Source organism: Pogoniulus pusillus, chromosome Z, assembly GCF_015220805.1.
Source record: "Pogoniulus pusillus isolate bPogPus1 chromosome Z, bPogPus1.pri, whole genome shotgun sequence".
NCBI classification, from domain to species: Eukaryota; Metazoa; Chordata; class Aves; order Piciformes; family Lybiidae; genus Pogoniulus; species Pogoniulus pusillus.
This window is the reverse complement of record NC_087309.1, coordinates 14694967-14718968: the sequence shown is the minus strand read 5'-3', so window position 1 is coordinate 14718968 and position 24002 is coordinate 14694967. Positions and strand designations below refer to the sequence as shown.

Sequence of the window (24002 nt, the reverse complement as noted above, 5' to 3'; positions counted from 1 at the left end):
TTGTCCTGGCTCTCAGCTTCCTCCCCTCCTGCAAACAACTACTTACCGATGATGGGAAACAGTTTCAGCTGGTCATAGTTGAGATGATTTTATTTTGGCAGGCGCAGGTGCAGGGACTGTGGCTTTTCAAGCCCCTCTGCCCCATATTTCCTTGGAAATCCTGGAGCAACTCAGGTGCATACACACAGCATCACAGCAGTTCAGCCAGCGCCCAGGGTACAACTTCAGGCACTGCCATCTCAGCCTGCTGGGGTATCCAGGGCAACTATTGCCTGCTCTGTCTCCTCTTTTTAATTAAAAATCTGGATTTAGGTGATCTTGTGTAGCTTATCCTTTTGCTCTAATTGATGAGCTCTGCAGTCAGGGTGAGTGATCGTCATCCATCTCAGTGCAGAGATGCAGCTGAGTTACACCAGGGAGGGGTCTTGCTGAACTGGGTTTGCTTCTCCCTGAGCTGGGGAGTTCAGAAGTCCCTGTCCGTTTAGAAATCCTGCTCTGCCCTGGCTTGTCACACAGTGGCAGCTCAAGCCTTGTCCTGCTCCTGGCTCTGGCCCCTCTGTTGCCATGTGTTTTCAGATGACTGGTGAAGACCCGTGTCCTTCTTGGCAGGGTGGATGATAGCTGGCAGGAATTGCAGAGCTCTGTCTGCTGCGGGTGGTGGTGGACCAGGGCACCCAAATGCCTCCAGGCAAACATGACTCCTGTTGTTTGGGAATCGAATGGAGAGAAAAAGCTGTTGTTGATTTTCACATGCCACGAGTCTTTGTTGAGCCAGGTTTGGGCTTTCCATCAGCCCGTGCTCCTGCTGGGAGCCAGTTAGAGGCTACGGAAGGAAGGACATGAAGGCACCTACCCCCATGCCAGTTTTGTGGCCAGCAACCTGGGGCACGGATCTGGGGTGTACTGGTCTGCAGAAAGGTGCAGTCACAGAATCACAGAACTTCAGAGGTTGTAAAGGACCTCCAGAAATCACCCAGTCCAACTCCCCTGCCAAGGCAGGACCCCCTAGGGTAGTATACACAGGAATGCATCCAGGCAGGTTTTTAAAGTCTCCAGAGAAGTAGACTCCACAACCTCTCTGGGCAGCCTGTTCCAGGGCTTCATCACCCTAACTGCAAAAACTGTAAAGAAGTTTCTCCTCACATTGAGGTGAAACCTTCTGTGTTCCAGTTTGTAGCCATTGCTCCTTGTCTTATTGATGCTGACCACCAAAAAGAGATTGGCCCCAGCCGCTTGACACCCACCCCTCAGATATTTGTAGACATTGATCAGATCTCAGTATCACAGTATCACAGTATTATCAGGGTTGGAAGAGACCTCACAGATCATCAAGTCCAACCCTTTACCACAGAGCTCAAGGCTAGACCACGGCACCAAGTGCCACATCCAACCCTGCCTTGAACAGCTCCAGGGACTGCGACTCCACCACCTCCCTGGGCAGCCCCAGGGCTCTCAGTCTGTCTTCATAGAGGAGATGCTCAAGTCCCCCCAGCCATCCTTGTGGCTCTCCATTGAGCTCTTTCCAGCAGGTCCCTGTCTGTCCTGAACTGGGGAGCCCAAAACTGGACACGGTATTCCAGTCCAAGCCTCTGAGTTGAAGGGGGGACTAGGCCTGCACCAGACAGGCTGTCATGATGAGCCACTGGCACCTGCTGATTTCAGCATCCGTGACTGCGTGAGGCGCAGAGGAAACGGTGCAGTCCATCCCCTCTCGCCCCGGTTCGCTCCAAGGAGAAAGGCTGGCAGGCTGGTTTTCATATGTATGCTTTTTAATATCATTAATTCTGTTACACTACACACAACTAGTAACAATGATAAATACTGCAATGGAAATGTTAAAAAAAAAATATTATACATGTTTCATGTTTTTGGGAAAAAAAAACACAACCCAAACAAAACAAAAAAACAAACCAAAACCAACCAAACCCACGTTTTTAAAATAAATTAATGCATAAAACTGAAGGTAGGAAAAAGAAAAAAAAACCCAAAACAAACCACAACACAACTGATCTGTTTAAGGCAATACTCTACGCAGACGGGAACGTAATTCAACAATGTGCTACATGTTCTGAACAGGGAAAAAAAAAAATAGAAAGAAAAGAAACTCTTACAAGATGCAGATTGATGCTTTGGGAGTGAAAAAGCTTCCCCAAACCAGATAATAATACCAATGGCCAAGTTAAGTGCAGCATTAATACACTCTGCATATCAAATGATTAGCAGGTTCCTAACATGGACTAAGGTCAAGCTACGACAAACTTATCTTCCTAACTAAAGGGTTATTCAGGTCAAATCCTACATTTAACTCTACTTTGCTTTTGGCTGTTTCAGCTGTGTTTTGCTCACTATATGCGAGGACAGCCACAAATTCATTTCCTGCTCTTTAGATTGATGCATAGCTCAGGAGGTCTGTCCTCCTGAAAGGTATTTCCATTAAATATATCCCAAACCAATCTTGCTTTTGGTGATCCTGAAATGTCTCCTGCAGTCCCTCCCCTGAGGTGCTGGAAACTCCACTGGGTAAAGGAGACCTGGGAAGCATTTGCTTGGGTTGTTTTTCTCCAAGCTGAGGATACAAAAAGGAAGTGTGGATCTGATCTGGACTCACAGGGGTGCTGCTTCCCTGTCTATCACAAAATATCTATCTGGAGCCTGCTGAAAGCTTTTTGACAGCTTGGGAGAAACCCAGCCTGCATCCAGGCTCTGAATACAGCCACAACACTAAGTAAGGTTGGTGCAAACTCCATACCTGCCTGGACAGCCAATGAACTTCAATTATTAATGCAGCCCAGAACTTGGCCACTGGAAGGTGGATAATAATCATAATGCCAATTTAAAAAAAAAAAAAAAAAGAAAAAAAAAAGAAGTAAATCCCCCTCTCCCTCAAAAAAGAAAAGAAAAGGGACAGTAGCCACTTTCTGTCAGCTTTCCCCGGTAAATCCCCATCAGCTGCCACCTACGCAAAGTGAGCAGTGCCAGATCTCACCATCATCAACCCAGTACATTCCCAGTAAGGTGCATGTCTGCGAGATGCTGCCAGGAGGCAAAGAGGCTTCCTGAGATGCCATCAGAGTCTCCTGTACTGCCCTGCTAGAGCGCGTGCGGAGGAAGCTATAGCACACGAGGAAAGAGACCCAAGTGGATTTACTAGACTTGTGATGGCCAACAACTGTCCAGGCTGCCTTGGGTTTGGGTGGGAGAGAGGGATGCAGAACTAAGCTGAGAGTCACTTTGGTGCAACTGCCTCTGATGCTCATCATTAGTGCATGGGGCAGCGGGGAGGAAAGGTGATGGCCGCTTTGAGGAAAGAGGAGTGGAAGGAGGACATGTGCAATATAACAAGGCTTGCAATTCTAGGACTAACCACTGGACATGGATACCAAAGATTACCTGTGACAACTAGCTATCCTTCTACCATCGCTGTTCCTTCCCCTACTTCCTGGTCTGACTCTTCAGTTTGGGAGGCTGTAGCTGTTTGGCATGTTGGCCAGTGCTGACTCTCCCACTCCAGTCACTGCACATCACTCAGGGTGACTCAGTTACAGGATGTACAATAAGGTTTGCTAGTCAAATGTTAGGCACGGACCAGCTCTGCATGCAAACAGTGCCTTCTTCAGAAGTCTGTAATGGTGGCTCATTTAATTTGTTAAACTATAGGCTCAGTAACCTCTGCAGAAGGAGTAAAAATGGTTAAAAATGTGCAAAAGGGTGGGAAAAAAACACAACTTTCCAAATTTTCTCCCCTGCAAAGACTTCATTCTCTGCAAGAGTCTTTCTCCCTGCAGAACTACAGCCTTACCAGTGTGTCTTACAGAGCCCTCCCCCAGTGCAGCAAAAAGAGAGCTTGTCCAAATTTTCCAGCACTCTCCATGCACCTGTATTACCTTGCCCAACAAACTTTCCAACTCCCAAACCATGCAGGCTTGGGAGGTGCAGCTTTTTGGGGGCTGCAAAAGCAAGAAGGAAGCCTGGCTGGAGAGCAGTTCTTCCCAGTGAGCTCAACTGCAGCAGCTGGGTGAGGGCAATTGGGTTAGAAATGCTATTCTGAAAGAGTAAACATCTTGGTAGGTAACAGGACTTATCTCAGCATGGTCTTTCAAGAGGACTTTCTCTTCCTGCTGCCTACTGTGCTGGTCTCTGAGACTTCTTTGAGATAGTAAAATTTTGATGAAGCTTCTTTTGTACCTTTCACTTCCTGATCCAATCCCACCACTTCTGTCACCATCTGTTTCTCTGGAAATGGCTCCACAGCCCAGGCACAATCACTTCCAGAAGCAAATGCTCTGAGCCACCACCAGTGGCAAATGGGTCTGGGAAGCAACATGAAGAGCTGCTCTCTGTTAGCACCAGGGAAAGCTGCCACCTGCCCCGACAGTGTCGGCGCTGCTCTGCTGCATGGCTGTGTGGGCCATGGTGCTCTTCTCCATGTGATCTCAGTTTGTCCCCAACTTCTGCTTTCCCAGCAAAATGTCAAAGCAGTGCTCAGTTAAGGCAGATTTCAGTTGCTGCTGTCCTGGGACTGTTACCGATGTCAAGTAGGGTGAAAGGAGGGGATGTAGCTGTAATTTTTTCTGGAGCAATGTGGCAGCTCAGCTGCATAAAATACACAGGGATTTAAAATATGGATGCTAGCCCCTGTGAGAAACCTGCATTAATCTTACGTAGGTAATTCCAGCTCAAGTCCTTTTCCTCCATGCTAAATTGCTGTCCCTTCTGCTTCAGGGCTTGTGTGGATTGCTAACAGAACTGTGTTTTTCTGATGAGATGCAGTTCAAACTTTGAAGCAATCTCTCTTGCAGGAAGAACCCTGAAGGAAGTGGCAAGGATGCAATATTCTTCTAGAGGTGAAAAGCACCTTAAAAGCCTTCCCCTTAAGCTTAACCTGTCCTCTTTCCCTTCAGCACTGCCCACCTATGCAGCTGTTTCTGTTGAACATGCAGCTGAGCCAAGCAACAGACAGGTGGTGACAAAACCTACTTCATTCTAGCACGAGTCACCACACCTCATCTGAGACTGAAGGAAGAACAGAAAAATAAAAGAAAGGTCCCAGGCAAAACTTCCAGGTTACACACTGAGATGATTGTTTTTCTTGTGGATGTAGGAGAATGAAACTGCTGTGGGAACATCACAAACAAGCTCTTCAGTGTGCTCTTCCCTCCCATCAGCACTTGCTACCCCAGATGCACTCCTAAGTTCCTTAATTCTACTAGCAGAGGATGGTGGTGTTCTTGCATGTTCCCTGTAGCAGTGTGCCGATCAAGAAGCTAGTTCTGTGAGAGCTGGCTGCCAAATAACTGGGAAATACATCCTGGCCAAACATCCTCTCCAAAAGCTACTTATCTCTCTACTAATCTCTACCTCACAGCCTTCTGGCACACGCAAGCAACATCCGAAGGAGATAAACGAAGGGAAAGCAGAGTAATACTTTGAAAATATCCATATGATATCTATGGTGTACTTTTTGCATTGCAGCATCTAGGAACAGCAGGTTTCTCCCTGGAGTTGTAGAAACAAATGGACATTAAGAGATGTTACTTGCCTGAGGTTAGAGCAAATGTGTACTGTGTGCCAACAGCATTAAGGGACCACAGACCTCATTTCTGTGCTTTAACAGTCCAGCAGGGTCTCCACACTAGTACTTAGCTGCAGTGTAGACTTGGGGACATGCTGTTTCTGGTGTGTGCATCTGAAAGAGAGCTTTGCCTCCTGCTGGTATTAGCACTACATTTGAGATGGATTAATTCAGACAATTGGGATTTGCCCCAGGCCAAGCCAGCACTTGGCAACCTTTCTAGTTAGTGCTTATTTTCCTTTTCCTGTAGTTCCATCTGGTGTCCAGATGGGTTCTTCCTTTCTTCAAAAGCATCTTCATATTTCTATTGAGTCACACACAGGACACTGTACTTTCCAAGTCTCTTGCATACCACTGTACAGCTTGCAACGCAGCTCAAGGACAGACAGACTGCATGAAGAGGAAAGGATTCTACTCAGGACTGCAGAACAATGTGTTAGCCATCACACAGCTGAGCACAGTAGGTGCCTCCTTTTGGGAAAGGAGCTACGAAGACAAGCCAGAAGCAGCTGAGTCCTTCCTGTCCTTGGGTGAGTGTCTTGGAGTTCCTTCCAAAGTCCAGGCACTAGGCTTGGTCATTTGCTTTTGCAGTGGCAAGGCATCTGCAGACAAGACAGCTAGAACAGCATATCAGACCCAGTGGTGAACCACACATGTAGGGGGCAGGCATGCAGATATAATCCAATGTTTCTTCCAAGTGCTGGCTTCAAGGTAAGTCTGATAAGACATCAAGTGAGGCTTTGGGATGGTTTCTTGGGCATCACCCTCCTTTCAGCCCAAGTTCATTCACAACCACCAGGAAAGCAGACTAGACTATGCTATCTAAAGGCCCTTCTGAACACAACGAGGCTGTTCCTCCTCACAAACACCTGGCAATGGGGAGTTTGCAAACAAGAGAGACATGCATGCAGAGACTCTGGAGTTGAAAGCCAGCTTCCAAGAAAGGGCAAAATTAACATCTGATAAAAGGAAAGGACTTGCTTAAACTCAGGTGATTTGATGACTGAAATTACGTAATTCCCAACAAAGGCCAGTCTGGCTTGAAGAGGCATACAATGCAAATTCTTTTGTGGATGCACCAGCATTAAATCCTGTTTGCATGGTAATTTAGATGGACAGTGATGGAGCCTTTCACATTCCATGGTGCTCCTCCTCTTAGTATTCTGTACAACCTCAGATCAAAAATGGGGCCTGAGAAGATCATCTGGTTTGGTGCAAAAATGGGAACAAAGAACAGTTAGTTTTCTTGCATGCAGCCTGCATTTAGGAGAGTGCCTAGCAGCTCTTCTGATTTTAGGGCTTTAACAGTAGGACTTGATGATGTTAAAGGTCTTTTCCAAACTAAATGCTTCAATGATTTTATGAGTCTATACTGCTGCAACAGAGTCAGGGTCCAAGCTCTTTGCTCTTGCCTTCTCTAGGCCCTGGTGGCAGACACTGGTCTAAGGAGAGCAGGGTCATATATGAGAGTATGGCCATGTATCTCAATACCCTCCCCGGAAGTCATCACAGCGTATCTTTTAATGAGGGCACAAGGAAAACCTTCTGGCTGAATCAAAGGTCTGAACACAGGCCCAGACTGAGGGAGCCAGCCCCAATCTGCAGTTAATACATACTAACAGGCTGTCCACGTTATTCCATAATGAGCCAACAAATTTGCCATGTGGTCACAACCTGCAGTTCAGAAGGATTAGTGTTCAATTCTCCATGATAGCCACATGTGCATTGCCTTAATCCGTTCAGCCTTTCAGATGATGAACCTACACAGGTAACTACTTTTCCCCACCCTTTCTACTTCCCCTAATAAAATATATGAACACAAAGCATAGAGAGGAGAAGCCAAAAAATTGCCATTTTATGGTCCTGTACTGTCATACCGAACCAGCTATTTGTGCAACCAATTCCTTCTGGGTGCATGGAAAAACACTTGGCTTGTGCTTCCATCTGTGTTTGGAGGAAGCACAGTGTGTGACATCGAAATTCATCTCCTTCCCTTCCTAAAGGGTTATGCTAGAAGCAGATGCAAATCACACAAGACATGGGACTGAGGGTGGTTGCAGGGTTGCAGGATGGAGGAATGCCTCAGCAGGCACAGGGCAGGAAAAATCAGCAATATGGACAATAAAAGGACTTGGTGCCCTGGGACAGTGGTTATCAAGGAATGCCTGTCCTTCAGAAGGGAGGTGTTAACCCTGGGAGATAAAGTGTCAGTAAGCTTCATTCTGTCTTACACTGAACATGATGGCAGCATGACAGAGACCTGCAGGACCTGCAGTCCTCTGTGACTGACCCATGTAAACAGACAGCTTTTTGCTCTAGCAGGCACACTGAAATACCCTGAGCTCCTGAACAAGAGCTGAGAGTGTGCAGCCTGGCTGGAAGGCACAGAGACTGACCCAGGAGGATAAATGCAATGAAGATGCTGCATGGCACCAATGCCTAATTGCAAAGTCCCTCTTTAAATGAGTGAAAATCAAGACTTGATTATGTCCTATAGGATTTGGTTTGACCATGGTGTTTGTGTTAGGTTTTGACTACATTCCTCACTGAAAAAAAGACTCATTAGGGATTTTTTTTTTCCTGTTTTATCTTTTCTCTATATACAGCATTGTTTGAGCTCTTCCCCTCATCCCCTCAGAACAACCTGCTAACTTTAAGCTAAACTAGCACTGGAAAAAATGCAAGCACACAAAGGAAGAAATGAAGAGTTGGAGACATGAAGCTTTGTGCTTCTTCAGAAACATTTAGAAAACATTCCACTTCAGCACTACCAGGTAGTGAGAAAGGGAGAGGAATTCACTTGAAGAATACCCTTTCAAGGGGAGTTGGCAAGTTAACTACAGCTTCTGTATGAGGAGGCACGGATGCTCAGTGAACAGCACCACTCAATCCTTTCTCTGTGGCCTGGAGCCAGGGTGGTAGAGCGCTGTTTTAGGGAGTGGGAGCAAACACAGCTTTAACAGTCAGCTAGTGAATAATAAAGCCCAGAAATCTTGTGTGCTTGCTCATTTGCTCACTATGGATGGTATGGTGCTTCACACTGCACAGGGTGAAATTCTAGCATGTTAAAACAAATCTCCTAATCATGAAGAGGACTTCTTAAGGACTCAGTCTTCGGGTTGCAGGGGACTCATGCAGATTTTGGGTTGGGGATCAGTCTGCAAGAGAGGAGCTCAGGCTCCACCTTGCAAATCAGAAATTATGATGGGAAGCTTAGACTTGCTCTTGCTTTTTCCCCTCCCCAGGCTATAAAGCAAGTGCTGACCCAAAGCAGACAGTCCTTCCTCCTAACACGGCAGAAAAACGCACAGTTGTGCCTGTGGAAAAAGATTTTAACAAAGGAAAAAGCCAGCCCATCCCTTGCCTGAGTCCCATGTATGCTTGAAGTCAGCAGTGCAAGGCTGGCCAGGGAGAGGACACATTTCCTAATTCCAGAAATGATTCTGCATGCAAAACAACTTGCTGGTGAACTGGCAGTTCAGTCAGTAACCTATTGTAATGCTGACTGTTCCAGCACTTCATAAACACAGTTACTCCTGATGTGGGACAACTTTAACACATAGAACAAGCCAAATTCACAAGTGGGCAGAGAGAGTGGGTAGTTTCCTCTTATGGTGTTTTTTCAGCTGAAGTTGTTCATAATCTTGCTGTTGCTGAAAATTCCCCTGAATCTGACACTATCACACAGATGCCTTCAGTGTAAATAAATCTCTCCCACAGGCACCAAGAGGAGTGTAAAGAGAATTACTGGGAGCTGAGCACTGTAAAAATGTGCTTTCTTCAACCAGCTTGTCCAACACTGACCTTCAGACTGTACAGGTCTAGTCCTTCTTGTGGAACACTTGTCTTTTGTTAGCTGAACAAAGTTTAGGATTTCTGAAGCAGGTGAGTCTCACAGGAATGAAGTACAGGCAGAAGTCAGTGTATGTGAGTGGACTGAACTCAGGAACACGGGCAGGGAACGAATCCATGAGGAGCATGGATGGACTGCACATCAAATCTGACCTGTCTAGTGATAATTTAATGGAGAGAGAAGCACAGATTCTATTGGATATGTGACACAACTGCTCTAGCTAGTAGTGGCTCACAGTGAAATGCCACCAATTTGTCCCCACGTAAATGAATTGTGCCGTGCTTGTCCTGGCTAGCCTTGCCATAAGAAAGGATGCTCTGCTCCATCCCCACTCCTGCTGGTTATGTAAATGGAACAGGTTTAGTGAATGAATTAAGAAGTGACCTCCTCTCACTGGTAAAACCCCCCGACGTCTCAGATTGACCCCTGATCCCCCAGACGGATTGGTTTCAGTGGGCAGGATGACCTGCAGCCCTAGATGACCCTCCTTGTTCTGGAATTGACACCTTACAAAACATCCCCAGTGCCTTCGCAAAACAAGGAGGTATCTCTGGACTCCTCTGCATTCGCTCTCCAGACCAGTCAGTTCTGCCAGGCACTGCCTGGCACTTAGAGCAACTTTTCTCCTGTTTAGCCATAGTTTAAAATAACTTATCAACCAATCACAAAATGAATTTTTTGGTTTCTCCTGGCTCCATGAACACAAAGAGGTGCACGTCCTACCATAGGAGGAAGCAATGGCTGTTAAGTTTTACAGTTATAGTGGAAAGCACTGATCACAGCCTGCCGGCCTCACTACTGGATGTGACAGGCGGTGGAGGAGGTGGCTTGGCAACACATGCAGGTAGGGTTGACCGATTTAGGGGGGATTAGGTCGAGGTCCTCATCATCTGGGATCTCATCTAACCGGTAGCCATCCTTTAGCAGCTGGATGTTCAAGTCTTGGTTGATCTGCTACAGACAAAGAGACAAACAGTCAGACACTTGACAGTTCTTACTTGCGATGGTTAGAAGATAATGTCAGTCCCTTATTCTGGAACATCTTTCTCCATCATTAGCATCTGCTTGTGCTAGTTTGAAGCAAGCTAGAATGTTTTGGTGAGAAGAACTAGATTACAGGCTGTGAAAGGAAAACAGTGGTGATGTCTACTTCACTCATAGGCTTGCTGACATGTATAGGAACAAGAAATAAAAACATAGATAACCATTTTTACTTGGGGAATTGGCTGAGTTGCATCTTACTCTCTAAACTCACCCTCCATTTTGGCCTAACCCACTTTGCTTCCTAACCCTCTGGCCAAACCTCCATTCTTCCTTGGGACTGGGATAAGGCTGAGAGGGGCAGGGGGAAGGTGAAGGGGTCGTTGAGAGCCCCTCCTGGGGACTCAGGTTTCTGGGAGGGGAGTTGTGTTTCTGTATTACCTTTTTACCTTGTGTATTTCTGTCTATAACTGTGTATACTGTAAATATCTGCTTGTATGTTGTGCTAGCTGTAAATATAAGCTTCATTCATTATTTCCAGAGCTGGCTGAGTCTAGTCTGGGTGATTTCTAAAGTGTGGGGGGCAGGGGACACCCAAACCATCACACTGCCCTACCAATGAAAGAGTCTCACTTCTTGACCACAGGTGAGGGTCGCATTCTGTTCTAGTTTCTTCCTGAATAGAAACATCTAGAGTGAGATATTCCAGAGCAGGAAATTGATACAGTATTTTATTCAGGAATAATCTTTCCATGAAGAAAAGCTCTCATTTGAACCAGCTGGCAGATGGGCTCTCCTCCTTTCAACTACAGTAGCTGAAAGGTGGTAAAGTTTCTTGGCTTTTTGTAACCTCAGATTTGACAGCTCTCTAACCAGATCGGGGTGAGCAACACTTCATCAGTGCCTGCAGATGGCCCACATAATTTGATCTGGTTCCTCCCCTTGGCTCTTTATCTGTGCTTCAGACATATTTTGCCCAAGAAATGGATACAAGGAGGGGAAGACTTCCCATCAGCTTGCACACAAAATGGCTGCACAGCACCCTGGATGTAAAATCAGACCCCACAGGAGTAGCAAGTAACTCAGGAGAGAGCTTCCTGCCTTTTCTCTTTAAAAGGGCAGGAGTTTAGATCTGTATATCCTCCCAGGAAATTTCTGCCTGCTCCAAGTAAATGCACACTGGGTGATCTGACAGTCCCACAAACTGGAAATCACAGCACTCCCTCAGATCCTTTATTTGTGTCCTTGGCAAGCATACAGTTGCTGAACTGGTGTGACAGACAAGTTGATGCTTTTGCAGGCATATGGGACAACACTGCAGGACTAAAGCAAGAACAGCCAATGGGCAGATCTCTGTGCCACAGCAATGCTGGGATGGAGGCAACTGGACCACCAAGAAAGAGAGGAACATGACATAGTTCTGCCATTGCCTCTTCCAGACTCACATAGTTTGCATCACTGGTATGTTTCATGTGTATCCATTTCTGGCATCATAAGGCCAGTCTGAACTATTTCTGGTTGATCTACTGTTAGGATTCATGGCAAGCAAGGCAGGAGAGAGTATAACTCACCTCAGCCGATGAATATCCCGAAGAGGAGTATCTGGACATGTCAAAGTCATCATCACTGCAGGGAAGGACAAAGAAGGAAACAGTTTGAGAGACCCGTATTCATTCTTTGGTTACCCTTATCTTTCTCATGGCACGAAACTGTCCTTAAGGAACAGAGAAATTACATCAAGGGAGCTTGGAGAGAAACTTTCACCTGTGGCCCTCAGATTTTTCCACCACACTGCTATTTACTCATGTCCCTTCCTCCTTGTTTACACAAAGGCCACAGAGAGGAAGAGTGCCAGCAGCCTCTAGGAGCAGTTTTCAGCAGGAGTGCTGCACTCTGGCATGAAAACTCACTTGCACCATAAGGTGAATCATCTTATTACCACTCTGCATACCTGTCTGTATCCAGGGCTACCAGCGGCTTTTCATCTGGGCTCTGGTCTAACGACGAGTAGCCCTTATTGGGAACGACGAGCCTGAAACAATCAAATGTTGCCTGTTAGCCACATCTTAAAGGTCAGCTCCACACACAGTCTAGAGCAATGCCATAGGATAGTCAGGCTTCCCCCATCTCAATTCCATGCAAGCTGTTCCGTATCGGTGAGGACAATTAAATGGGTACAACTCAGAAGAAGGAAGCTGTGTCTCTGAGTAGCTTAGAGCAGCTTCACAGAATGACTGAGGCTGGAAAAGACCTCTGAGATCACTGAGTCCAGCCTATGACCCAACACCATAACATCAGCTAACTCATGCCACTAAGTGCCACATCCAATCCTTTTCTTAAAGACCTCCAGGGATGGTGACTTCACCACCTTCATGGGCAGCCCATTCCAGTGCCTAATTACCCTTTCTGTGAGGAAGTGCTTCCTAATAGCCAACCTAAACCTCCCCTGGTGCAGCTTCAGACCATGCCCTCTTGTCCTGTCACTCGTTGCCTGGGATAGGAGCCTGATCCCCATCTGACTACGACTACCTGAAAGGTAGTTGTAGAGAATGATAAGGTCCCCTTTATGTCTCCTCTTCTCCAGGCTGAACAACCCCAGCTCTGTCAGCCTCTCTTCATAAACTTTTCCCTACAGCCTCCTCACCAGTCTTGTCACTCTCCTCTGGGCCCACTCCCACACCTCAGTACCTTTCTTGCATTGAGGGGCCCAGAACTGCACACAGTACTTGAGGTGAGGCCTCACCAGTGCTGAATACAGTGGCAGAATTACATCCCTAGTCCTGCTGGCCACACTATTCCTGCTATAGGCCAAAATGCCTTCCATGCCACCTGGGCACACTGCTGGGCACTGCTGGGATGAATGCTGGACATGCCCTGAGAACAGGCTTCTCTATCAGAGAAAAAGTGTTGGGACTCTGTGAGGTCTCTTCCAACCTTGGTGATACTGTGATACTGTGATACTGTGACTCTCCACACTTCATTATGGTCAATCTGTTTGAGTAGCATTGCTGGTCATGTGAAATTGCTCATTTTTGTGCTGTTTTTTGTCCCTAAGAATGAGTACATGAGACAAAGTCTAAGTAAATATGAGAAGAAGGCTAGGAGAAGGCAGAGGCTCAGTGATCCTTCTACTTTACTACTGGAAATTAAGGATGTGATCTTTCTGCTTGATTCCCTGCCCAGTCCCCCTCAACACAACACTTCTGAGATCTCAGTCCTAAATTTAGTAACATGAGAAATATGAGCTGGTGGGTGCAGTGTATAAACCCAGTCAGACTAGCACTTTTAAATCCCACTATTTTATAATGTCTTTCATCAGAAGTGCTACACAGGCTGATGATGACTTTGCACCTTTAATTGCCTGAGAGAGCTTGTGAGATGAAACATGGGCTTCAGAGCCTCTAGGTTAAGCAAAATGCATTAATCCAATGGTATCTAGTTCACCACAGAGTTCTTGCATGCACAAAACTGTGCAAGGACTTTGGTTTGTATTTCAGATACAATCAACCACAATGACCAAAATCAACCAAGGGGATAGAGTCTCAAGTTGTGCCAGGGGAAGTATAGTATGGATGTCAGGAGGAAGTTCTTCCCAGAGAGAGTGATTTGGCATTGGAATGGGCTGCCCAGGGAGGTGGTGGAGTCGCTGTCCCTGGAGGTGTTCAAGAAAGGACTGGATGAGGCACTTAGTGCCATGGTCTAGTTGACTGGCTAGGGCTGGGTGCTAGGTTGGACTGGCTGATCTTGGAGGTCCCTTCCAACCTGGTTGATACTATGATTCTATGACCAAATGGAATAAGATTGTATGTTCAGGAGGTGGGAACTGTTAAGAGTGACAAAAATCTGCTTGTTCCATGGTGTAACTCACCATCTATCCCAAACCAAGAACTAGCCTCTAGCAGCACGCAATTACAAACAATGATGCTTAGCTAAGAGTTTGGAAAATATAAATCCACCTATTCAGTGCTAGGACTGCCCTGCAACTACCTGAAATGTTTTTCTGCTTCTGCTCAGAAAAAAAATCAGGCAGCCATTATAATTTTAGCACAACACTGAAGATAAGGAGGCCCAGGGAGAGTGAAGTTTATCAACTGCTATCACAAAGCGTACATATGGATTCATGGCTAGTTGTATTTTCCTCCTGTCCTCACTGAAATGCAAGACCAAAATAATTAATTTTAAATCTGAAGCAAAACTATCAGCCTACTGTACCAGGAGACTGGAGAAAAAGGGATTCACTTTCTAAATGTGGCACCTCTTCTCATAGCACTGGGCTGGTCCTTCTGCTCCCAAAGTATGTAGGAAGGAAGTCAAGAAGCAAGACGTTTGGAACTGCAGCTGTGCTCTGGCAGGAGAAGCTTGCCCATGTAGACAGCAGAAGTAGTAATTTCCATTCTTACTCTTCAGTTTTCAAGTCCTTGCTCCTTACATACTCACGGATTGCTGCTACATGCTACTACATCATGAGTGAACAAAGCATTATCAGGAGGTCATAGAACAGAATCATAGAATCAACCAGGTTGGAAGAGACCTCCAAGATCATCCAGTCCAACCTAGCACCCAGCCCTATGCAATCAACTAGACCATGGCACCAAGTGCCTCATCCAGGCTTTGCTTCAACACCTCCAGGGATGGTGCCTCCACCACCTCCCTGGGCAGCCCATTCCAATGCAAATCACTCTCTCTGGCAACAACTTCCTCCCAACATCCAGCCTATACTTTCCCCTGCACAACTTGAGACTGTGTCCCCTTGTTCTGTTGCTGGTTGTCTGGCAGAAGAGACCAACCTCCACCTGGCTACAACCTCCCTTCAGGTAGTTGTAGACAGCAATGAGGTCCCCCCTGAGCCTCCTCTTCTCCAGGCTGCACACCCCCAGCTCCCTCAGCCTCTCCTCATAGGGTTTGTGTTCCAGGCCCTTTACTGGACACATTCCAGCTCCTCAACATCTCGCTTGAATTGAGGGGCCCAGAACTGGGTCTGGAATGTGAAGAATGCTTTGTGGTCCTTTTTACTTGATGGAAAAAAAATTGCTACATCTTTTTCTTGAGAAGTGTGGGTTTTTTTCTGACTACACAGAACTTCAGTTTTTCTGAAAGAGCTGAAAAGTATGGCAGTGTCTAAGATCCTTATCTATCTCTTGCCCTTGCACCCTGACTGTCTTTATCTACCCTTCCCCCCCTGTCCTTGGAAAAAGCTGGGTATCAGTCACAGCTGTCCCAGTGCAAACTTCTTGTCCTGGTGGCTTTGCTCATTTAACATGAATTATGTTACGACATAAATCCAAGTTAGTTTTCCTCAGAGTGGTCTGTGATATCTGGCTGTGCTCAAGCGGTGCGGATGGTGTTGTGGGCTCTGTCTGTGCTTACAGTGTGTGCCAGCACCACCCCAACCTTCTCCGTATTTTAATTGCTCTTACAGACACTTGAGTGTGTTATGGATCCAGATCCTTTCACCTCTGTGGATGGCTGTGCCCCTGCCCCAGGAGAAACCTGCATCATGAAGGCAACCTGGTACTAGATGCTGAATATCAAAAATTCATACAGGCAATACAGAAGAACAGAACCCTTGGGACAGGAGGAGGAGGTGGAGCAGAGCTAAGCTAGGGGAGACAATGTGGTTTGCCTGAATGACAGAAAACATTTTTGATGAGAACAGCAGAACTGTTAAAAAGAAGGAAATGGCATTAGCTTATTCTTGTCCTGCAGAGATCAGAGGATGCCAATAGTTAGGACTTAATTCATGACCTGGTTGTTTTGCAGTGTATCCCACTGCATCCCAGTGCATTTCTACCATGAAAAGAAGCTGCTTGAACAAGCTTGTGGTATTTTTGCTCTCCTGGAGTTGCCCTACATGTGGCAAGACAAATACAACCATTCTGAGATATGACTAGGGCTGTGCTCATGGTGCAGCTTGGTTCTCAGAAAGCCAGGAGAGTGGGGGATGAAAGAACTTAGTCCAGTGAGACCTTGTACCAGACACCTTCCAATTACATGGGAACAGCAAAGCTTGACTAGATCTACTACTAAAACAAGGACTGCAGAACTCTGCTTTGCAGATCCCAAGCAATGCTGTGTCAAAAGTAATGAAGAAAAGTCTATTGCTAACAGGCTATTCTGAGAGGGGTTCACACATCCTCTGAACAGTTTCCAGATGTGCAGAGAATCACAGAATTTGGACTTTAGGTTTTATCATAGAATCATAACCATTCACAAATGGAATAAAGCCGAGCTAGCTATTTGAATGCTTCTGTCAATAGGTGTCACTGCTCCGCTTTTACCCACTCCAACGACTCATCTGCAGCTCAGAAAAATACTCTTCAAGCAGAAGCAGATTTTATAAGTAGGCACCTGTACTTATCCCATCTTCTCCCCCTTACCCTTATTCTCCACTAATTTCACTGCTTCTAATTATCTTGAGCACTCAATCTACTACTATTCCTCTTGGAAAGCTAGCATGCAGTCTGTTGCTGAAGGAAACCAAATCTTTGGAAGGCAAGGAAGAACAGGGGGTGCAGAATCACAGAATCATAGAATCAACCAGGTTGGAAGAGACCTCCAAGATCATCCAATCCAACCTATTGCCCAGCCTTATCCAGTCAACTAGACCATGGCACTAAGTGCCTCATCCAAAGATGAAGATTCAAGTGAGAACATTCACTGAATTTCTTGCTGCCACGAAAGGTCTGGAACCTTTATATGCATCTGACAAGCAAGCACAGAGCAGGGAGCAATGCAGCATATTTTCCACTGCAGGGGCTTATGAATAAAACTTGATGAAGTTCTGGCACAATTTATGACTGCTCTTTGGGGTTCAGGAACTAATGTGAACAAGGAACCTCATCTGTCAGATATGTTGCATACAGAGAGGCTCTAATCTGCAGCTCAGCACTGGTCAGACCACACCTTGAGTACTGTGTCCAGTTCTGGGCCCCTCAATTCAAGAAGGATGTTGAGGTTCTGGAACATGTCCAGAGAAGGGCAACAAAGCTGGTGAGAGGCCTGGAACACAAACCCTATGAGGAGAGGCTGAGGGAGCTGGGGCCGTTCAGCCTAGAGAAGAGGAGGCTCAGGGGTGATCTTATTACTGTCTACAACTACCTGAAGGGGCATTGTAGCCAGGTGGGGGATGGCCTCTTCTCCCAGGTAACCAGCAATAGAACAAAGGGACACAGTCTCAAGTTGTGCTGGGGTAGGTCTAGGCTGGATATTAGGAAGAAGTTCTTCACAGAGAGAGTGATTTCCCATTGGAATGGGCTGCCCAGGAAGTGGTGGAGGCACTGTCCCTGAGGGTCTTCAAGAAAAGCCTGGATGAGGCACTTAGTGCCATGGTCTAGTTGATTGGATAGGGCTGGGTGATAGGTTGGACTGGCTGATCTTGGAGGTCTCTTCCAACCTGGTTGATTCTATGATTCTATGATTCTACTTAATATATGACAATCCATGCAACTTTCCTATTCAGCAGTAAGCACTCATCACTCACACAGAAGATCCTTCTGTCATTTTATGTGAGATCCTCCATTAAAAACTGCCTCCTTTCCAGCAGCAAGCAAAGTATGCAATCCTGTGGGCTCAGAGGGGTTCCTGCCTCCTGACACCCCATAAGTAATACAGTGGTCTAATGAAACTCTCATTGGAAAAATGGAAATACTCTAAAAGAATGTATTTGTCTAGGAATGTCATTGTTTGCAGCATTTGCAGCACTGTGATACTGTGGTACAGAGATGCAGAATCATAGAATCATAGAATCAACCAGGTTGAAAGAGACTTCCATGATCACCCCATCCAACCTAGCACCCAGCCCTATCCAATCAATTAGACCATGGCACTAAGTGCCTCATCCAGTCTTTTCTTGAACACCTCCATGGATGGTGCCTCCACCACCTCCCTGGGCAGCCCATTCCAATGCCAATCACTCTCTCTGGCAACAACTTCCTCCTAACATCCAGCCTATACTTCCCCTGGCACAACTTGAGACTGTGTCCCCTTGTTCTATTGCTGGTTGCCTGGCAGAAGAGATCAGCCCCCACCTGGCTACAACCTCCCTTCAGGTAGTTGTAGACAGCAATGAGGTTCCCCCTGAGCTTCCTCTTCTCCAGGCTAAACACCCCCAGCTCCCTCAGACTCTCCTCACAGGGTTTCTGTTCCAGACCCCTCACCAGCTTTGTTGCCCTTCTCTGGACATGTTCCAGCACCTCAACATCTCTCTTGAATTGAGGGGCCCAGAACTGGACACAGTACTCAAGGTGTGGTCTGACCAGTGCTGAGTACAGGGGAAGAATAACCTCCCTTGTCCTACTGGCCACACCAGCAAAGCATGGGCATACTGTTTGAAGTACAGAGTAGGTATAAAGTGAAAAACAGAGAGATGGACTATTTACAAGCCTTCACTAAGGTCAGCAGTATGGGCAAGGAGTCATCATCAAAAAGGAGCCAGGTGAACCACTGGGATAGAAGTGGATAAGCAGAAATATGCTCTAATTCAGTTTGCCTTATATGACACAACACTGTATCTGTCCCACTGTCAGGAGTACGTGTAACATCAGGGTAGCCTGAATATGCCAGACAGCCCTTTGAAACCCCCGATTCCCACCAGGCTGGGCTGCCTCTGTCCCCTGTAAGCATCACTGTCACTGGTTCTGGGTGCAGTTGTCCCTGCATCTCCCCAGCAGAGGGAGTGCAACACAACACAGAGCATCTGGGCCTGCCAGCTTCTGGAAGGACCACGATTGCTCTGAAAGGGGGGTTTGGCAGCAGGTGATTGTCAATGGGTATCATTCTTGCCCAACCTAAGGACATCAGTGATTGCAGCTTGGAGCACAGCTGGGTGCTTTTCCAGACCTTTACCTTGTCCGTGCCATCACGTTGTTCTTCTTGGGCTGCTGATTCACTGGGCTTCCCATGTTCCCGTTCTTCAGGGAGCCCTTCCGAGCCAGCTCCCTCTGCTTCTCTGTATATGGGACACAAAGGGCAAAAGCAAAAATTAGGTCAGCAGCCTGACTGGACACCACGCAGCTGCAGAGACCCAGATTAGGTAACTGCAGAAGGTACAGCAGAATTAATAGCAGAGGTTGCGTCCTCTGCATCTCCCAAAGAAGAACACTATAAAGGCTGGCACAACCTGTGTCCTACTGCCTCCAAGGTCACCATGGTTACAAGCTAATGTGTCTTGACTCGCAGCAGCTTGTTGACAACACCACACTAAGATGTTGATGGAGCTTCTGGATGAGGCCTAGCTGAGGCAGAGAAAGCACAGAGCCCCTGCCTTTATATGGAGCTGGCTGTTACAGGAACCCTAAGACAGTGCTTTGTGCTGGGCAAGGGAAATTTAACCTTCTGCTTTTTCTCCTCCTACTGAGGCTGCTGCTGAGGGGACCAGTGTGGGTAGAGAAGCATCTCCATCAAAGCAGCACCGTCATAGAATCATAGAATCATAGAATCAACCAGGTTGGAGGAGACGTCCAAGATCATCCAGTCCAACCTAGCACCCAGCCCTAGCCAGGCAACTAGACCATGGCACTAAGTGCCTCATCCAGGCTTTTCTTGAAGAGCCCCAGGGACGGTGCCTCCACCACCTCCCTGGGCAGCCCATTCCAATGGGAAATCACTCTCTCTGTGAAGAACTTCTTCCTAATATCCAGCCTAGACCTACCCTGGCACAACTTGAGACTGTGTCCCCTTGTTCTATTGCTGGTTACCTGGGAGAAGAGGCCACCCCCCACCTGGCTACAATGCCCCTTCAGGTAGTTGTAGACAGTAATAAGATCACCCCTGAGCCTCCTCTTCTCCAGGCTAAACAGGCCCAGCTCCCTCAACCTCTCCTCATAGGATTTGTGCTCCAGGCCCCTCACCAGCTTTGTTGCCCTTCTCTGGACACGTTCCAGCACCTCAATATTGTAGCCAGGTGGGGGGTGGCCTCTTCTGCCAGGCAACCAGCAATAGAACAAGGGGACACAGCCTCAAGTTGTGCCAGGGTAGGTCTAGGGTGGATGTTAGGAGGAAGTTGTTGGCAGAGAGAGTGATTGGCATTGGAATGGGCTGCCCAGGGAGGTGGTGGAGGCACCATCCCTGGAGGTGCCATGGTCTAGTTGACTGGCTAGGGCTGGGTGTTAGGTTGGACTGGCTGATCTTGGAGGTCTCTTCCAACCTGGTTGATTCTATGATTCTATGATCAGTCCAGCTTGACACCAGGCCTGAGTCATTACTGTTTCCCTAGGCAGCCACTCACCAGACCAACACACTCTGCAGCACAAAGTGTAGCAGACTTCTCTGATTCTCCTCCTGGCAACCTCTGATGCCCTCTGTTTTTTTTTTCCACCTTGCTTATTGGGAGCTTGCTTTCATTATTTAAAATGTTAAATACTTCGCAGCTGCAGTTTTAAGCATCATACTGTTTGCTTAAATTTTCAGAGCATGTCTTACTCATTGCTGAAATGCACCTTTAAAACACAGACAGTATTGTCAAGCTCCTTTTATGTATTCAGTGCAAAAGGGGATTTAATTTAGCTGCTGCTTTACTTCTTGTAACTTGTCAGCACAGGATCATAATTAGAATTCAGGTCCTCAAGCTGAGCTCTCTACAAGTATGTAAAGTGGCCAGCCTCCTGATCTGGAAGGCAGAGATAGGGAGTAACATGAAGCCTCAACATCCAAGTGGAAATGGCCACAGAAACACAGAATCACTTCTGTTGGAAAAGACCCTTAAGTTCATTGAGTCCAACTGTCGACCTAACACCACCATGGCCATGAAACCATGTCCCAAAGCGCCACCTGCATGTTTTTTTAACAACTCCAGGGATGGTGACTCCATTACCTTCCTCAGCAGCCTATTCCAACTCCTGACCACTCTTTTGGTAAAGAAAATTTTCCTGATATCCAACCTAAACATGGCACCAGGCACTTGGCCCTGTTAAAGCTCATGCAACTGACCTTGGGCCATCAATCCAACCTGCTCAGATCCCTTTGCAGCGCCTTCCTACCTCTGAGCACATCAATATTCCCACCCATTTTGGTGCTATCTGCAAGCTTATTGAGGGTGCACTCAATCTCCTCATCCAGATCACTGATACAGACATTAAAGGACGTTGGTCCCAAACCTGAGCCCTGGGAACACCACTTGTGACTGACAGACAGCTGGATTTAACTCTGTGCACCACCACTCTTTGGGCTTGGCCATCCAGCCAATCTGGTTCACAGCAACCCTGTGTAACACTACAGGCTTGGGGAAGAGTGGCTGGAAAGCTGCCCAGTGGAAAAGCACCTGGAGAGGAATGGCTGAGGGAACTAGGGCTGTTTGGTCTAGAGAAAACTAGGTGAGAGGAAGAACTTATCTCTCTCTACAACTACCTGAAAGTAGACTGTAGTAAGGTGGGAGTCGGTTTGTTATCCCACGTAAAAAGTAATAAGAGGGGATGGCCTCAAATTGTGTCAGTGGAGGTTTAAGTTGGATATTAGGAAAATTTTCTTCACAGAAAAGGTTGTAAGGCACTGAAACAGGTTGCCTACAGAAGTGGTTCAATCACCATCCCTGGGGGTACTTAAAAGATATGTAGATGTGCTGATGAGGGATATGGTTAAGTGGTGACCTAGCAGTGTTGGGTTAGTGGTTGGACTTGATAATTTTAAAGGTCTCCTTCAACCAAAATGATTCTGTGAGAATGTTTGTGCTGTATTTAGACAGCCCTGTCTCCACCAGCACTGGGAACCCATGGATGATGGGTTTGCATAGGAACCAGCATTCAGTTTTCTAATTCCTACTCCTTCCTTGTTTCTTGTGGGAAATCAGTTGGGCAGAGTTAGCAATTAGCTGTGAAAGTTAACCTAACTGCCCCAGTCTCATCCTGGCGAGGCTGGCAGGGAAAAGCAAAGTATGGAGGCAGTAATGCAGGAAGAGGAACTGGTTAAAAATGTTCTCTAGAGTGTAAGAAAATGCTGGGAACTATTTTTGTGGCATGCTCAAATAATACACATTTACCAGACTGCTTGCTGGGGAACCAGAATAGTAAATTTATTTTGCTTCTCCTTGTCCTGTGGCATGTGAAATGTGCTTGTAATTATTTTCTCTTGCAGACCTTATACCCCTTGGGGAGAAAAGAAAAGCCTGGATGTGGCACTCAGTGCCATGGTCTAGTTGACTGGCTAGGGCTGGGTGCTAGGTTGGACTGGATGATGTTGGAGGTCTCTTCCAACCTGGTTGATTCTATGATTCTATGATTCTGTGATTCTAAAAATACCTCTTTCTGCTTGTTGTGGAAAAGTGTCATGTCTACTAGGATGTGTAAGTGAAACGTGGGCAAACTCTGTTCCATCAGGTAGGAGCAGGCAGACATATGTCTGAGGCTGCATGGCTGAGGAACCTGTAGGAAAAGGTACACATTCCTGTAAATCATGTCCAGTCCTGCTCCTACTGACAGCAGAAGTGAATGAATGCTCATTGAACTAGGTAGGAAAAATATCCATAGAATCAGCCAGGTTGGAAGAGACCTCCAAGATCATCCAAGCATATCACCTATCCCCCAGCCCTACCCAGTCAACCAGACCAGGGCACTAAGTGCCTCATCCAGGCTTTTCTTTTACACCTCCAGGCACAGCGACTCCACCACCTCCCTGGGCAGCCCATTCCAATGCCAATCACTCTCTCTGGGAAGAACTTCCTCCTAACATCCAGCCCTGGCACAGCTTGAGACTGTGTCCCCTTGTTCTGTTGCTGGTTGCCTGGGAGAAGAGGCCAACCCCCACCTGGCTACAACTTCCCTTCAGGTAGTTGTAGACAGCAATGAGGTCCCCCCTGAGCCTCCTCTTCTTCCGTTCTTGGTTGGTTGATAACAGTCTAGTTCTGTGGCAACAAATGGTTATATTTCTGGAGAACTCATAACCTAAATATTGGCTCACTAACTTTCTTTTTCACAAATTAAAGTAGTTTTCACAGAAACTGTGATCAAACCATAACCTTACAAGGCATTTGCAAGTATCTGCAGTAAGTTGTTTAGTTTTAGTTTCATTCAGCTGTTCTGCATTTTACCATTGTGCCTACTGAAATACCCACACCTGTGGTTTGTCATCCCCCTTTGCATGAAACAACTAAGGGTGACTGTGCACCCTGTGAGTATAGATGTGATGGCTTACAAAGCCATCATGAGCAGTACCAGCAGGGCTGGTGCAGTTATGGGAAATAGCTGTAAACAAATCCTGCTTCCTGGTTGCCTTCCACTAATTTCCCAGAAGACACTTCCTTGAAGGAGCAGGGCAGAGCAGAGGAGGCTGTGAGGCTGTGATGCAGCCTGCATGTGCCTTTGACATAGAATCATAGAATCATAGAATCAACCAGGTTGGAAGAGACCTCCAAGATCAGCCAGTCCAACCTAGCACCCAGCCCTAGCCAGGCAACTAGACCATGGCACTAAGTGCCTCATCCAGGCTTTTCTTGAAGACCCCCAGGGACGGTGCCTCCACCACCTCCCTGGGCAGCCCATTCCAATGGGAAATCACTCTCTCTGTGAAGAACTTCTTCCTAATATCCAGCCTATACCTACCCTGGCACAACTTGAGACTGTGTCCCCTTGTTCTATTGCTGGTTACCTAGGAGAAGAGGCCACCCCC

The 24002-nt window shown here is 46.8% G+C and overlaps 1 protein-coding gene across 4 annotated transcripts in view; it reads right to left on the bottom strand.

Moving 5' to 3' along the window:
- Positions 1–1751: 1751 nt before the first annotated feature.
- The window catches only part of FAM219A (family with sequence similarity 219 member A), a 135445-nt gene continuing 113194 nt past the window's right edge, over positions 1752–24002 (bottom strand). For 3 of the 4 annotated variants that reach the window (XM_064140663.1, XM_064140661.1, XM_064140664.1), the window contains 4 exons: positions 19251–19353; positions 12358–12438; positions 11978–12032; positions 1752–10379 (listed from right to left, as the gene is read on the bottom strand). In XM_064140663.1, coding sequence (XP_063996733.1) covers positions 10221–10379; positions 11978–12032; positions 12358–12438; positions 19251–19353 — 398 coding nt within the window. In that variant the 3' untranslated portion in view covers positions 1752–10220. The remainder of the gene's footprint in view (positions 10380–11977; positions 12033–12357; positions 12439–19250; positions 19354–24002) is intronic. The other variant, XM_064140662.1, reaches the window with a different exon arrangement.